This window comes from Rhinolophus hipposideros (assembly GCF_964194185.1).
Source record: "Rhinolophus hipposideros genome assembly, chromosome: X".
Lineage (NCBI taxonomy): Eukaryota > Metazoa > Chordata > Mammalia > Chiroptera > Rhinolophidae > Rhinolophus > Rhinolophus hipposideros.
In genome coordinates, this window is record NC_138046.1 from 73,149,368 (window position 1) to 73,161,946 (window position 12,579).

General features: G+C 32.2%; 1 protein-coding gene across 7 annotated transcripts in view; it reads right to left on the minus strand.

Annotated features, from left to right (window-relative positions):
• APOOL (apolipoprotein O like) overlaps positions 1-12,579 on the minus strand; it is a 181,970-nt gene that overhangs the window by 110,023 nt on the left and 59,368 nt on the right. For 4 of the 7 annotated variants that reach the window (XM_081042979.1, XM_081042978.1, XM_081042981.1 and 1 more), the window contains 3 exons: positions 11,283-11,374; positions 5,547-5,660; positions 5,227-5,344 (listed from right to left, as the gene is read on the minus strand). In XM_081042979.1, coding sequence (XP_080899105.1) covers positions 5,227-5,344; positions 5,547-5,660; positions 11,283-11,374 — 324 coding nt within the window. The remainder of the gene's footprint in view (positions 1-5,226; positions 5,345-5,546; positions 5,661-11,282; positions 11,375-12,579) is intronic. The other 3 variants (XM_081042983.1, XM_081042982.1, XM_081042984.1) reach the window with 1 other exon arrangement.

Sequence of the window (12,579 nt, forward strand, 5' to 3'; positions counted from 1 at the left end):
CTTGTTTTACAGATAAAGAAGTTTTAATTTTGAGAGGTTAAGAAAGTTGACCATTGTCACTCAGCTGAAAAATGGTAGAGCCAGGACTGAATTCTGACTTATCTGACCTCTAACACAACAACCGTAGTTCTTCTGTAAAATGGGGGCTGGAGAAGTAACAATGTCATACAATTATTTTTAATATTCAATAAAATAATGTGCACAAAGTTCTGCATATAATACCTTGTGCATGGTAAGCAGGCAATAAACTATTTTTACATTTACTTTGAGACATGAGATAAAACATATTTTCCAGAAATTTGTTTTTACTTCAAATGTTTTACAAAATCTTATGTATTTTTAAATGGTTTTATTACATTTGGGAGATATGCCTTTTTTTCCATAGAGGAATTTAATTTCCAGTTTTATGATAAAAACAAAGAAGAAATAGATTTACATAAAATGATTTATTTTACACCTAACCTTTTAGAAATATTTTCTATTTTATAAAGTGTGATATACCTATATGTAATTTCACCAAACATACTAAAAACAACCAGATCACTAGTAATCATTACCCATGACGTTAATACAGTTTTCTATAGGACACAGACTCTTAACCTTAGGGGGTCTGTGGGTAAAATTCATATGATCTATGAACTTGTATGGGAAAAATTTGTCTTTATTTTCATTAACCTCTGGCTAAAAATGAACATTTTCTTCAATAATGAATGTAGGCAACAAACCACAACAGTATTAACAGTATCTCAGATTCTGGCACTAATAGAAATCACAGATATTTTTATATTACAGTGGAATTGCAGTTATCTTGAAATATTTACACTTATCACTACTTCAAAATTATGGACTTTATTAGATATTTTGTTAAATATTATTGTTTAATAAATTTAATGAGGCTCATAGATCACTGTATTTTATTTTATGCATTTAAAAACATTGTTCTGAGAAAGGGTCCATAGCACACACAAAAGTTTAAGAAACTGAGTGGTTCTGCCTGCTCCTTTCTCAAGCGTATCTTTACTGCCACCTGGTGGCAGCCTTTGTTCAATACAAGTGAAAAGTGTACCACGAAATAGTTTTATCAGACATACTATATAGTAAGCATGTGACAAATAATTATTTTATAAGTCTGAACGTATCTAATTTGTTTAATGATGTCCATCAATTGACTAAGTTCTCTAACACTTCTACTCACTTCCTTAAATTCTTGTCCAAAGTTTGATCAAAGAAAGATTCAGCTCACCCAAATCTGAAAGGCCCCTTTACCTTTAGATCTCCACTTCTCAAAATTTGTTGAAAGGCTTCATATATTTAATTTACCCACAGCTTATGCCAGACATTAAGTAGAGGAATATTCATGGAGAATTCCCAATGGATTTTTTTCCTGTAATCACCTGCTTAGAGGCCTCACCACTGGAGATTCAGATTTATGATTCTTAGGAAGAGTGAATTTTAGAAGAAACAAGTAATTGTGATTAGCCTAGGTCATTTGATTTCCACCTTTTTAAAAAGATTCATCTCATGCTTTTCTGAGTAATTAAAGATTATGTCTTTGTTCTTAGAATTTCTTCATCCCCTGAGCTGATCAAGTGCTCTCTATCCTCCCAAAAAATTAGCCGTCATAAAACTCCTCTTGAATCTCGATTCCCTAATAATTATAATCCCCTAAGCATTATAAGGAATAAAGATGTTCAAAGTTATAAAACAGTAATGAATTATTGTCTCAAATAGCCATTAGGTGATATCTGTTCACTGATAATTTAGTTCACATATTATCTCATTTATATTTCAAGCAAGTTACAAAAAAATGGGACATATATAAGTGATAAATTGCTGAGTGAAGTTAAAATTGTTAGAAATTCTATTTTTGTTTCTTTTGTGTAAAGTTGGGATGATATCCAGCATTCAGCTTCTCCATAATTGAAACACTTAAAGATTCTAGTTACCGCAAAGTACTTTCTCACTTTGCTCTATTCTTTCCATTCTTTTTGCTCTGTGCTTCAGTTCAGCTATTTTTTGTTTACCTTTATTTAAGTTTCTTACTTCTGTCCTCTCTTGTATATACAGTCTGCTGTTAAACCCATCCAACGAGTTCTTAATTTCAGGTACTATATTTTTCACTTCTAGACTATGCACTTGATTTTTCAATAGATTTCAATTTTATGAGAAATTCTCCATCTTTTCATCCATTTTGTCCATCATGTTTTCTATGTGAGATATTACTCATAGTGACTTTAAAGTCCTTTTCTGCTAACTTCAATATTTAGATCACCTGTGGGTCTGTTTTTTTTTTTTCCTCTTGATTGTCAGTCACATTTTCCCGCCTCTTTGCATGACTATTATTTTGTTTGTTTGTATAGTGGACACTGTCTAAAAGAACTGTGGAAGCTCCACGTGATATCTTCTATCAGAAATGGAACTCTTTTCCTCTTTTAGGAAGGGTGAAGTGCTTATCTCAGTCCAATCAGGCACTGAGCTGAGTTGCAGTTTTAGAAAGCATTGTCAACCTCTGGTTCCTCCCTGTTCTTCAGGTATGGCACTCCCAAGCTTCTGATTGAGAATCTGTAATTTCTGTCTTCCTCACACTACAGGCTGTAAGGAATTCGGTGTTACCCTTCAGAGAGGTTTTGAGATTGGCTATTTATTAATAGTTAGTCTCCTGATCCATAAAAAGACCTGGCAGATATCATGAGGGGGAGATGAAATGAGTCCTGTATGCATGGCACACGTCATCGCTCTAAAACAGGAATCAGCAAACTTTTTCTGCAAAGGGCTAGCGGGTAAATATTTCGACTTTGTAAACCATCAGATCTTCATCGCAGCCACTCAACTCTGCCATTGTAGTGTGAAAACAGACAAATGATACACAAATGAACGAGTGTGGCTGTGTTCCAATAAAACTTTATTTACAGAAACTGCGATTTGAATTTCATAAAATTTCCACTTGTCACAAAATATTTTTGTTTTGAGTTTTTTCAACCATTTAAATCGTGTAGAAACCATTCTTCACTTATAAAATGTACAAAAACAGGTGGTGAGCCAGATTTGGCACAAGGGCCAGAGTTTGCCAACGTCTGCTTTAGAGGGGCATTGATCCTGTGAGACTGAGAGATTTCACCCTGCTTTCATCAGATTTTAAAGAGGTCCATGTCACCCAATTTCTAAATTTGTGATTTCCAAAGTAACATAATTTTCACCATAAATGTATATGGGGGATACAGAACAACCAAACTCATATTCAGAGCCATGGTATGTAGTTTGACAATTCACCCAATCTATTCTGTATAGTGATAACTGGTGGCCTTGGCTTGTCTCCTTAGCTAAGTAACATGCTCCCAAACTGTGCTCAATGAAAATAAATTTGTTTATTGGCAGAATGACTAATTTCTCTAAGCAAATAATAATGACACCTTCTAACATTCATTGAGAACTTACTGTGTCCTTGACATTGCACTTTGCATGCAATATTGCATTTCATCCACACAACTATGTGAGAAAAACACTAATATCGCCCCCATTTTATGGATGAGGAAACTGAGGCATGAGGTATTAGATAACTTGCCACAGGTAACAGAACTAGTATAAGTTAGATCTAGATTGAGACCCAGGTCTTATTCTAAAATCTGTGCTCATAATCACTACTGTTTCTCATGACTTGGACCTCTGGGACTGCATGTGAAATACAGAATGGTAGAAAGGATGAATCCCAAGAGTTTACTGTATAATTAACTCTGAATGATATATAAGGATGAATAGTACTGGCATATCTCTCTCTTTTCTACATATCTCCTTAGAACGCTTTTCATACCACATTACCCATGACAGGTGGGTAAAGGGTTTCAAAATCCTGATACGCGAAGAAAAGACATTGGCTAGGGATGCTTTGGTCCCACTGTTAAGCTGTAACATGTTTCATTTCCACAAAGATATTCTGGAATTGACAGTCATTTAGAAAAATGACTGGATATAGTATATACTTGTGGGAATGTGGTCAATTGTGGATTACTCAGAGTGTAAAAACTGTATAACTTTATTAAAAAGGAGAGGTGACAGAGGAAAAGAGATAAAACTCAAATCAGGTTTGTTACTCAGTGACAGCTCTTACAAAGATTAGTGAGAGGAGGAGGCTGAAATTAGAGACTAAGCTCTGGTTTTAAATTAGATAATCTATACACAACAGAAAGAGCTTGGACTTTGGTGCCAGGAAGATCTAGCCTATAAACACAACTCTGATACTCATAAGCTGCATGATTTGGGGAAGTTACTTAAGTTCCCTAAGACTCATCTCTTCATCATAAAATGATTAAAATTACATATACACCACAGGTTAATTTTGTTTTGTTTTGCTTTGCTTTTTGGGTGAGGACTGACTAACATGTTTACAGCTCTTTGCACCACAGAGAAGGTGCTCAATAAGTGGCACCTGATAATGAAATACTATCATTATTTCCTAATTCTTTACCTCTGAGTATTTCCTTTGCAATAGTTCTTTGCAATAATTCTTTACTTCTGAGGGTTTCCTTTGCAATAAGACAACTTAATGGGTAAGTACCATTGTCATTGTAGAGACATACAAACCTATGTGAGACAGTGACTAGTGAGTTTATGTGAATACATACTAAAATAGTATTAAACACTCTATTACCTTCTTTTTGATCACAGTAAAACCATTGTAGTATCTGCCAAGAAAGTATAATTGTCACTATTTGGCCCCACAAAGTGTTAATTGCCAGTATCTAATACTAGCAAAATTATTAGTATTATAATTGGTGCTATTCTTACTATTTGATGTTGAAAGTTCTGGTATCTAAACTAAATAAAATTGACAGTGGAAGTTAAGACTGATAGCACAAGAAATGGAAAGCTGGTATTTCTTCTATGCAGACCTGACTCTTATTTATAGCCTGCACATTGATAGAATTCAGAAAGGCACATTTTTCTCCACCTGATTAAAAAACGCACATTTATGAAGTGATATTAAATGCTTCACTCACCCAACCTGAGTGCTACTCTATACCCCCATATGCAAAGATGTGTATTAAGAACTATGTTGCAATTAGAAAAAGTCCCAGGTACCTCACTACCTCATGACCTAAAAAGATATAAAGACTGCAGATATGAAAAGACAAAACACTTATGAAGAAAACTCATAAGTTCAAACTAGTAATTATATTATAAAATTATTTAAGAAAAGAATGAAAACAAAACTGAATTATGCAAACAAACCTGAGGTGGATTCTGATTTGGTCTTTGTTGCAGAGCTGAGTTCTGTTGGCAAAGCCACTGGGTATTTCAGGTCTTGAGTTGTTTTTGCAGGTATTTCTATTTCAGCAGAGCTTCCTAGCTGTTTACCAAAAAGATTTTTTCCTTCATAAGTAATTTTACTAAAAGAATAAAATATCTCATAAAACTATGCCATGCAAAGGTAGTATGTTCCTCCATCTATTTTCACTCTGTCCTTGACCTCTGCCCAGGACTCCTATTATAAGCCAACACCCACCCAAACAAAACTCAATGTCTACCTTTTCAGTCCTCTTAAACTCTACCTTAGTTTTTTCTTTAGGTTCAGGAAGTGACTCTTTTTTGTTGTTTTTTGTCCACAATGATTTAACTGCTTCATAAATTTGCTGGCTTGTAGCATATGCCTTTTCCCCACTTACCTAATTAAAACAAAACATGAGTTAAATAACCTATTTTTAAAAGTTAAAATACAAATATTTAAAAATTTATGTCAGGTATTTTATATTAACACCCAGGTCAGAATCAAGAGTAAAGACATACATTTCTAAATGATAGAACACAAAACCCCATTTTGTAAGTCTTGTATGAAAAAGTATTTGCTTCATGTAAAAGGCTAAAAATAGATATAGTCAGTATAACACCAAGAGTGAGTCTTAATGTGAACTGCGGACTTTGGGTACTGATGATGTGTCAATGTATGTTCATCAATTGTAACAAATGGACCACTCTAGTGGGGGATAATAATAGAGGAGACTGGGCATGTATGGAGACAGGAGGTGTATGGGAAATCTCTGTACATTTCCCTCAATTTTGTTGTGAACGTAAAACTGCTCTAAAAAACATAAAGTCTTAAAAATGTATAGCTTGCATTCACACTGTGAATTTAGAACTATGTCTCTTTAAGAGGAGGTTGGGAAAGACAGCTTGAGATAAAAGCAGTTACCTGAGAAAATGAGAGAGGCTACAAAGTTAATGCTTTTCCTTAAATTTTTATGGTGCTTTTTCCAGTCATAAAGAAAAAGCATCAAAGTACTTCTACAGAGTATAATACTCTTTTTTTTTTTTTTTTTTTTGGTAGAAACGTGAAATAAAAAATGAACTACAAACACTAAAAAAGAGGTTAGGTTGCTGACTGAATTCCTAAAGCTGCTGTTAAACTTTAATTCATCTCTTTCTGTTTGAAAAATATTCTGATTTCTTCTTTCTATTCTTTCTCATCCTTTTGTTCCTTATAGTTAAAGTAATTTCAATAGCTTTTGATTTTTCAAGTTTTTTTTTTAAATAGGTTTTGGGGAATTTTCTAAGATACACTTTCTGTAAACATAAACTTTTTAAAAACTATGTTTTTCTTCCTTAAATAGAAACATTTTTATTGTTTTTGCTAAGTATATACCTACACTTAAGAAAAATTAATCAATCCACTAGAATAAAGTCCTCTTCCTCCCCCCAGTGTAACCTTTGTTAATAGTTGTGTGGAATTTTTTCCTGAATTTTTACTCTTCTATGTCCATTATATATGCACACACATAATACACATTTTAAAACGAATGGAATGTAGATATTTATAGATCTACCAAAAAAGGATGAGGTAAATCTATATGCATTGACATGGATAGAAGCCCATGATGAACCACAGAATTGAAAAAGGAGATTAGAGAATAGATTATATACTACAATCTCAATTATGTTTTAAATTAAATTTTAAAATAAACCACACACATATAGTTTCTTTTTTAAACACAAATGAGATTATACTATAAATATTATTTGATTTGATTTTTTAAAAGCTTAACAATATATCAGAGATGTTTCCCTATCAGTTTATACACCAGATCTTCTTAACAGCTGCATAGTATCCTATAGTAGATATGTAACAATTTGTTTTTTAAAAATCCTCTATTGATGAGCATATTGGAATTATGACTTATTTAACAATTCTCTTATTGATAGGTATATGGGATGTTTCCTTTTTTTTCTTTTATTTTGGGCAATAATAAGCATGCTTTGATTAGCATTCTTACACATACATCTGGCACCATACACCCTTGTACAGTTTCCTTGGGATAAATTCCTAGATGTGAAGTATCTGGGTTAAAGATTTTATACATTTTATTTTTGGATAATATTGCCACATTGCCTCCAGAAAGTCAGCGATATACTGCAGCACTTCACACTCCCACCAAGAGTATGTATGTCTGTTTTCCTAACCCATTTACCAGCAGCAATATTACGAATCTTTTAAATCTTTGTCAAATTGAAACGCTAACAAACAGTACCTAAACGATCGTTTAAATCTGCATTTGTTTGATTGCTGATGAAATTAAGCATCTTTCATATATTGGGCCATTCATGTTTCTTATTTTGTAGATTGCTTGCTTATATACTTTCTTCATTTTCCTAGAGGGCATTCAATTCATCTTTCTCCTATCAATTTATAGGAGCTCTTAATATATGAAATATATTATTTAGTCTTTTGTTATAAATGTTGCAAATAGCTTTCTCAGTTTTTCACTTATCCATTAACTTTGTGTATGGTATATTGTGATCAACAGAAATGTATTTATTTTGGTGTAGTAAAATACATACTTTTTTTCTTGGATGGCTTCTGGATTGTTTTGCTTAGGAAGGCCTTTCCTATCTCAAGATAACACAAATATCCCTCTTTTTTCTTCTAATATTTTATAGCATATTTTATGATTAGATCTTTATTCCACTTGGAATTTATTTTTACAAGATATTTGGTAAAAGTCTAAGTATTTTTCCAAAAACATGATTATTCCAATACATTTCTTTAATAATCCATCCTTGCTTTACACACTGATCTGAAAGGACACCTTCACCATACCCTTCCCTACAACATATATAAAGACAAACTCAGTATATTTGGTTTTGAAGATTCTCTTTTGTTCTCTTGGACTATTTTACTGTCTGTCTATAGTTTAGTGTAGTTACCAATATATGATAGATGGACAAAAAATACTAGTTCAATGAATGTCATATTCCCTCCAAATTCAGGAATTTTGTAAGAACTGAATTAAATTTATAAATTTGAGAACATTTGCCGTATTCTAGTATTGAGTCCTTTCATCCAGAAACAAGATATACCTCTAAATGTATTCAACTTTAAAGAAAAATGCCCTTTAGTAAAGGTTAGTATTTTTAAAAATAAGTCTTAAAACATTATTTGATAAATTTATTCCTAGATGTTTTACAGTTTTCAAAGACATGTTACTTGTTACTCTGTACAAAAGTTAAAAATGAAAATATTGTGAGGAAAAATAGAAAAAGCAAAGAGTAATCCCAAATTGAAGTATATTTCCAAAATGGTTACTAAATGGAGTGTGACTTTTATTTCTCAAAAAACCTTCTGGACTATTGTTCTGTAACCTTTTTTACATCATAGACCCTTTGGAGAATCTTTTGAAAGGCATGGGCCCTTCACTTTAGAAAAACACACATACAGTACAAGAGCTCTCACCTGCCATCCTTTTAAGAGACTTGTGTGATTAACTAAAAATGTTTAAAAAAATTATAAACATGTTCATAGAATACTGAATATCAATCGCCAGTAGATACTCTCCAATATGCCCAAGTACTATCTCACAAGTGATTTCTACGCTTACCAAGAATAAGTTGTATTTGTTTCCATGTCGCTACATCAATTTTACTATAATTAAACAACTTAAATGTAACATAATAGGATGAAATGTGAGTGTGAAGATAACCGTTGTGTTTAGGAAAAATTAAGTTAAACACTTTGTGAAGAACATACAATGTGACATATAGACGATGTATTACAGAACTGTATACTTGAAACCTATGTAATTTTGCTAACCAATGTCACCCCAATAAACTTTAATTAAAAAAAAATAATAACTGCTGTCAAATTAGAGGTGGGCAAGATAACTGTGAAAGGCTAGGAGAAATAATAAAAATCTAAGAGGATTCCACTCTTTTATTATTTACAAAATGTTTTTAAGTGTCCACTCTATTAAAAAAAATAAACTGAAAACAGTAGAAGACATGTTACAGATACGGCTACTACAACAGATGCTATGAATCTTCAGCTAGGAGACCCACACTCACAGAAAAGCCCTACTTCAAAAGAGAGAAAAATGAACACATTTGTTTTAATTTGAAATAAAATATTTAGGGTACATATTTAAGATTCAAAAAACTCCCTGCTGTAACATTTTTGATTAATTGTTAACTACTGGTCCTGATAATATCAAATTAGAAGGTTTCTATTATATATTCTATTTTATATATATATATATATATATATATATATATATATATATATACACAATTTTTCATAGTTTCTGGCAGGGGAGTCACAGATTCTCTGAAGCTCCTCAAGGATCTCAGGTTAAGAACCCATGTTTTGCTTATATAAACACACACACACAATTATACCTAATATATACAAATATATATTTATATCTAATATATGATAAATATATATCTAATATATCATATATATTAGGCTCTACCAAATGTTATATATGACATTGTTGTATGACAGTTAAAGGAAAAGTAAGCGTCTCAACTCTAGAAATTTAAGTAATAATCATTAATTAACCATAGAAGAACTTTTAGGAGCTCATATTAATATCTCTTTTATCATAGAAATTTTTATTGAAAGCAGGAATTATTTTCTTTTTTCCTTCTGTCAAAGTAAAATTAAATAACATTCTATCAAATTAATACTGATGTTTTTCTTAATGGAAGAATTTCAGGTGGTTAACTGTTTTTTTTTCCTATACTTTTCTGTAATGCTTAAATTACTTAAGGATGAGTAGGTACCAATTTTATATTTAAAAAAATGAAGTCATTACTCTAAACAAACACACAAAAAGAATCAGTGGCAGCATCACGTACTGGGAAGAGAAATGGACAGGAAGTACAACACCTGAAGCAAATCAGTTACTGTGAAGGTTCTCTGGGCTACAGTTTCATTACTGGTAAATGAGAAAATGAGGAAGTTGAATGTAATGAGCTCAAAGGTTTCTTTCAGCACTAACATGATATGAATTTAAGTGGCTAATTCCTACGTAAATTTTAAGAAAGATTAAAAAAATAAATGTATGATTTTATCCATCAATTATCTCAAATATAACTAGATTTAATGAATAGGGTTCTTTTCCTTTGCTATAATATAAGCTTTTATAATCTGATTACATTACAAACTACATAGGGCACTATATCCTTGACATTCTTAAAATACTGAATAGGCAGTTTTGTCTACATCAATAATTGAAGAGCTGTAGTAATGATAACGTAAGTACAAAGTCCTTCTGGTAACACTACACAAAGCTTCAAGTATGAGAGGAAAATATTAAATGTTGGTAATTAAGGGAAGAAGGAAAGGAAGAAAAAACTGCATATCCCAAAGCTCTTCTCAATCTGAGTATGTGTTAAAAATGAAATAAAATAAAATAAAATAAAATAAACCAATACAAGCTGTTCAAATTATTAGGAGAATGTGGATTTGTGGGTAAGCTCACAAGAAAACGATGAAACAATTATAACAGATTTTTCATGGAAAGTATTACTTAGTTCCAGATGGCTTCAAAATTGAGTTTGTATATGTGTATTTTTTTTTCACTTTCAAAAGCCTCTGTTATCTTGTCTGGGTACCAATCAAATGGTTGTTTCTTGGATTATGTTAATCTGCTTAACTGACAGCTGCCAGCAGGTATAATTGTCTGTTAAAATTGAATTTTACATTGCTCTACAATAGAGTGGTATTTATCTCCACATATTCTAATTAATTGTCTCTGAATTTAATCCTCAAACCAGCATTTATATTGTTGAATTATATTTAAACAAATTCATCCTATTTGTTTGTGATGATCATATAGTTAGAAATGGCATTTAGCATGCTGAGCTGCTAATGTGGTTTTGCCAACGTAAGAGTTGATACCAACTATATTTTTCTGAAAATTAAGTGTTGCAGGTGCTGTATGATATTTAAATCTGGTCACGCTGAGACTTTAAACAAATACTGAAATGTAGCTGTCATTTAAAAAAGAACTTACCTTTGCAATTATTACTGACTGAACTGGGTAACAAACAGTTGCTCCTAAAGCGGCCAGTCCCAGTGGATAAACAATTTTCTTAAATCTAGAACCTACGAAATTCAAACAAACTATTAAACTCCTAACAGATGCTATCAGAAGCTCGGTGCTTTTATAATTTTAATATTCTCTTTGTTCCTTTTTAAGTCATCACCCTATGTTAAATTATTCTTTAGGTAATAGTATCAATCAAGATGGTAGCTAAAATGTCCTTAAGGATCACTATTCAAGTAATACTCCTTAATTGTCATATCCAGTTTAAGAAAAGTATTCTCTATCTACTATGATAGTTACCTATACAAAGGGGACTGATGACTTCTTCTGTTTTAAAACTGTATTTTTTCATGTCTTAAACTATGTTAAAATGAAATGGACTCTCTTTTACATCCATTTTTGATTTAAGTGTTTAGAAAGGTGAAAGATCCAACTAAATAATTAGCTAAGGACTTTAAATGGTACTCCTTCATATCACTGATTTAGAATACAGAAATAGTAATTTAATAATTGCAAGTAATTTGAGATAATTAATTCACTTCTAACAGTGTCTTAACTAAACAATCTAAGGGTCATTTTCAAACTTTTTTTTGACAGCAAAATCCTTTTCCAAAAAACTCTCACAAATAGAATCTCACTAGGAACTTCATATATAAAACCTACAAACTTGAAGCTACTCTGGTTAGGGAGGGAAGCCCAGCATTGAGCCCAACCTGCATGGCTTTTCCGTTTTTCCCATACCACCCCTAAACACTTCCATGGAACCCTAGGTTCTGCAGAATAGTTTGAAACCAACCATTCTCAGCCACAGCGTAGTTCCAACAGACCGTTGGTTCAAAACAATATGCATCTTAAATGCTTGTCTCGGTACCTGGACTCTGTAAAGCTGATTTGAGCAATTAGCTGTTCTCTGGAACAGCTCTTACCACCCTTAATTTAAAAATAAAACAGCCTACAGGTGGGAGGGGGTGGGATGGGGGAGAAGGTAAAGGGATTAGAAAGTACAAATTAGTAGTCACAATATAGCCATTAGGATATAAAATACAGTTTGGGGAATATAATCAATAGTGTTGTAAAGATTTTGTAGGGGGTCAGATGGGCACTTGTCTTATTAGGGAGACCACTTCATGGACGGTGTAGATGCCTGATCACTGTGCTGTACACCTGAAGCTGAAGCTGAATAATACTGAATGTCAACTATGAATAAATAAATATATATACACACACATATATATGTGTGTGTGTGTGTGTGTGTGTATATATA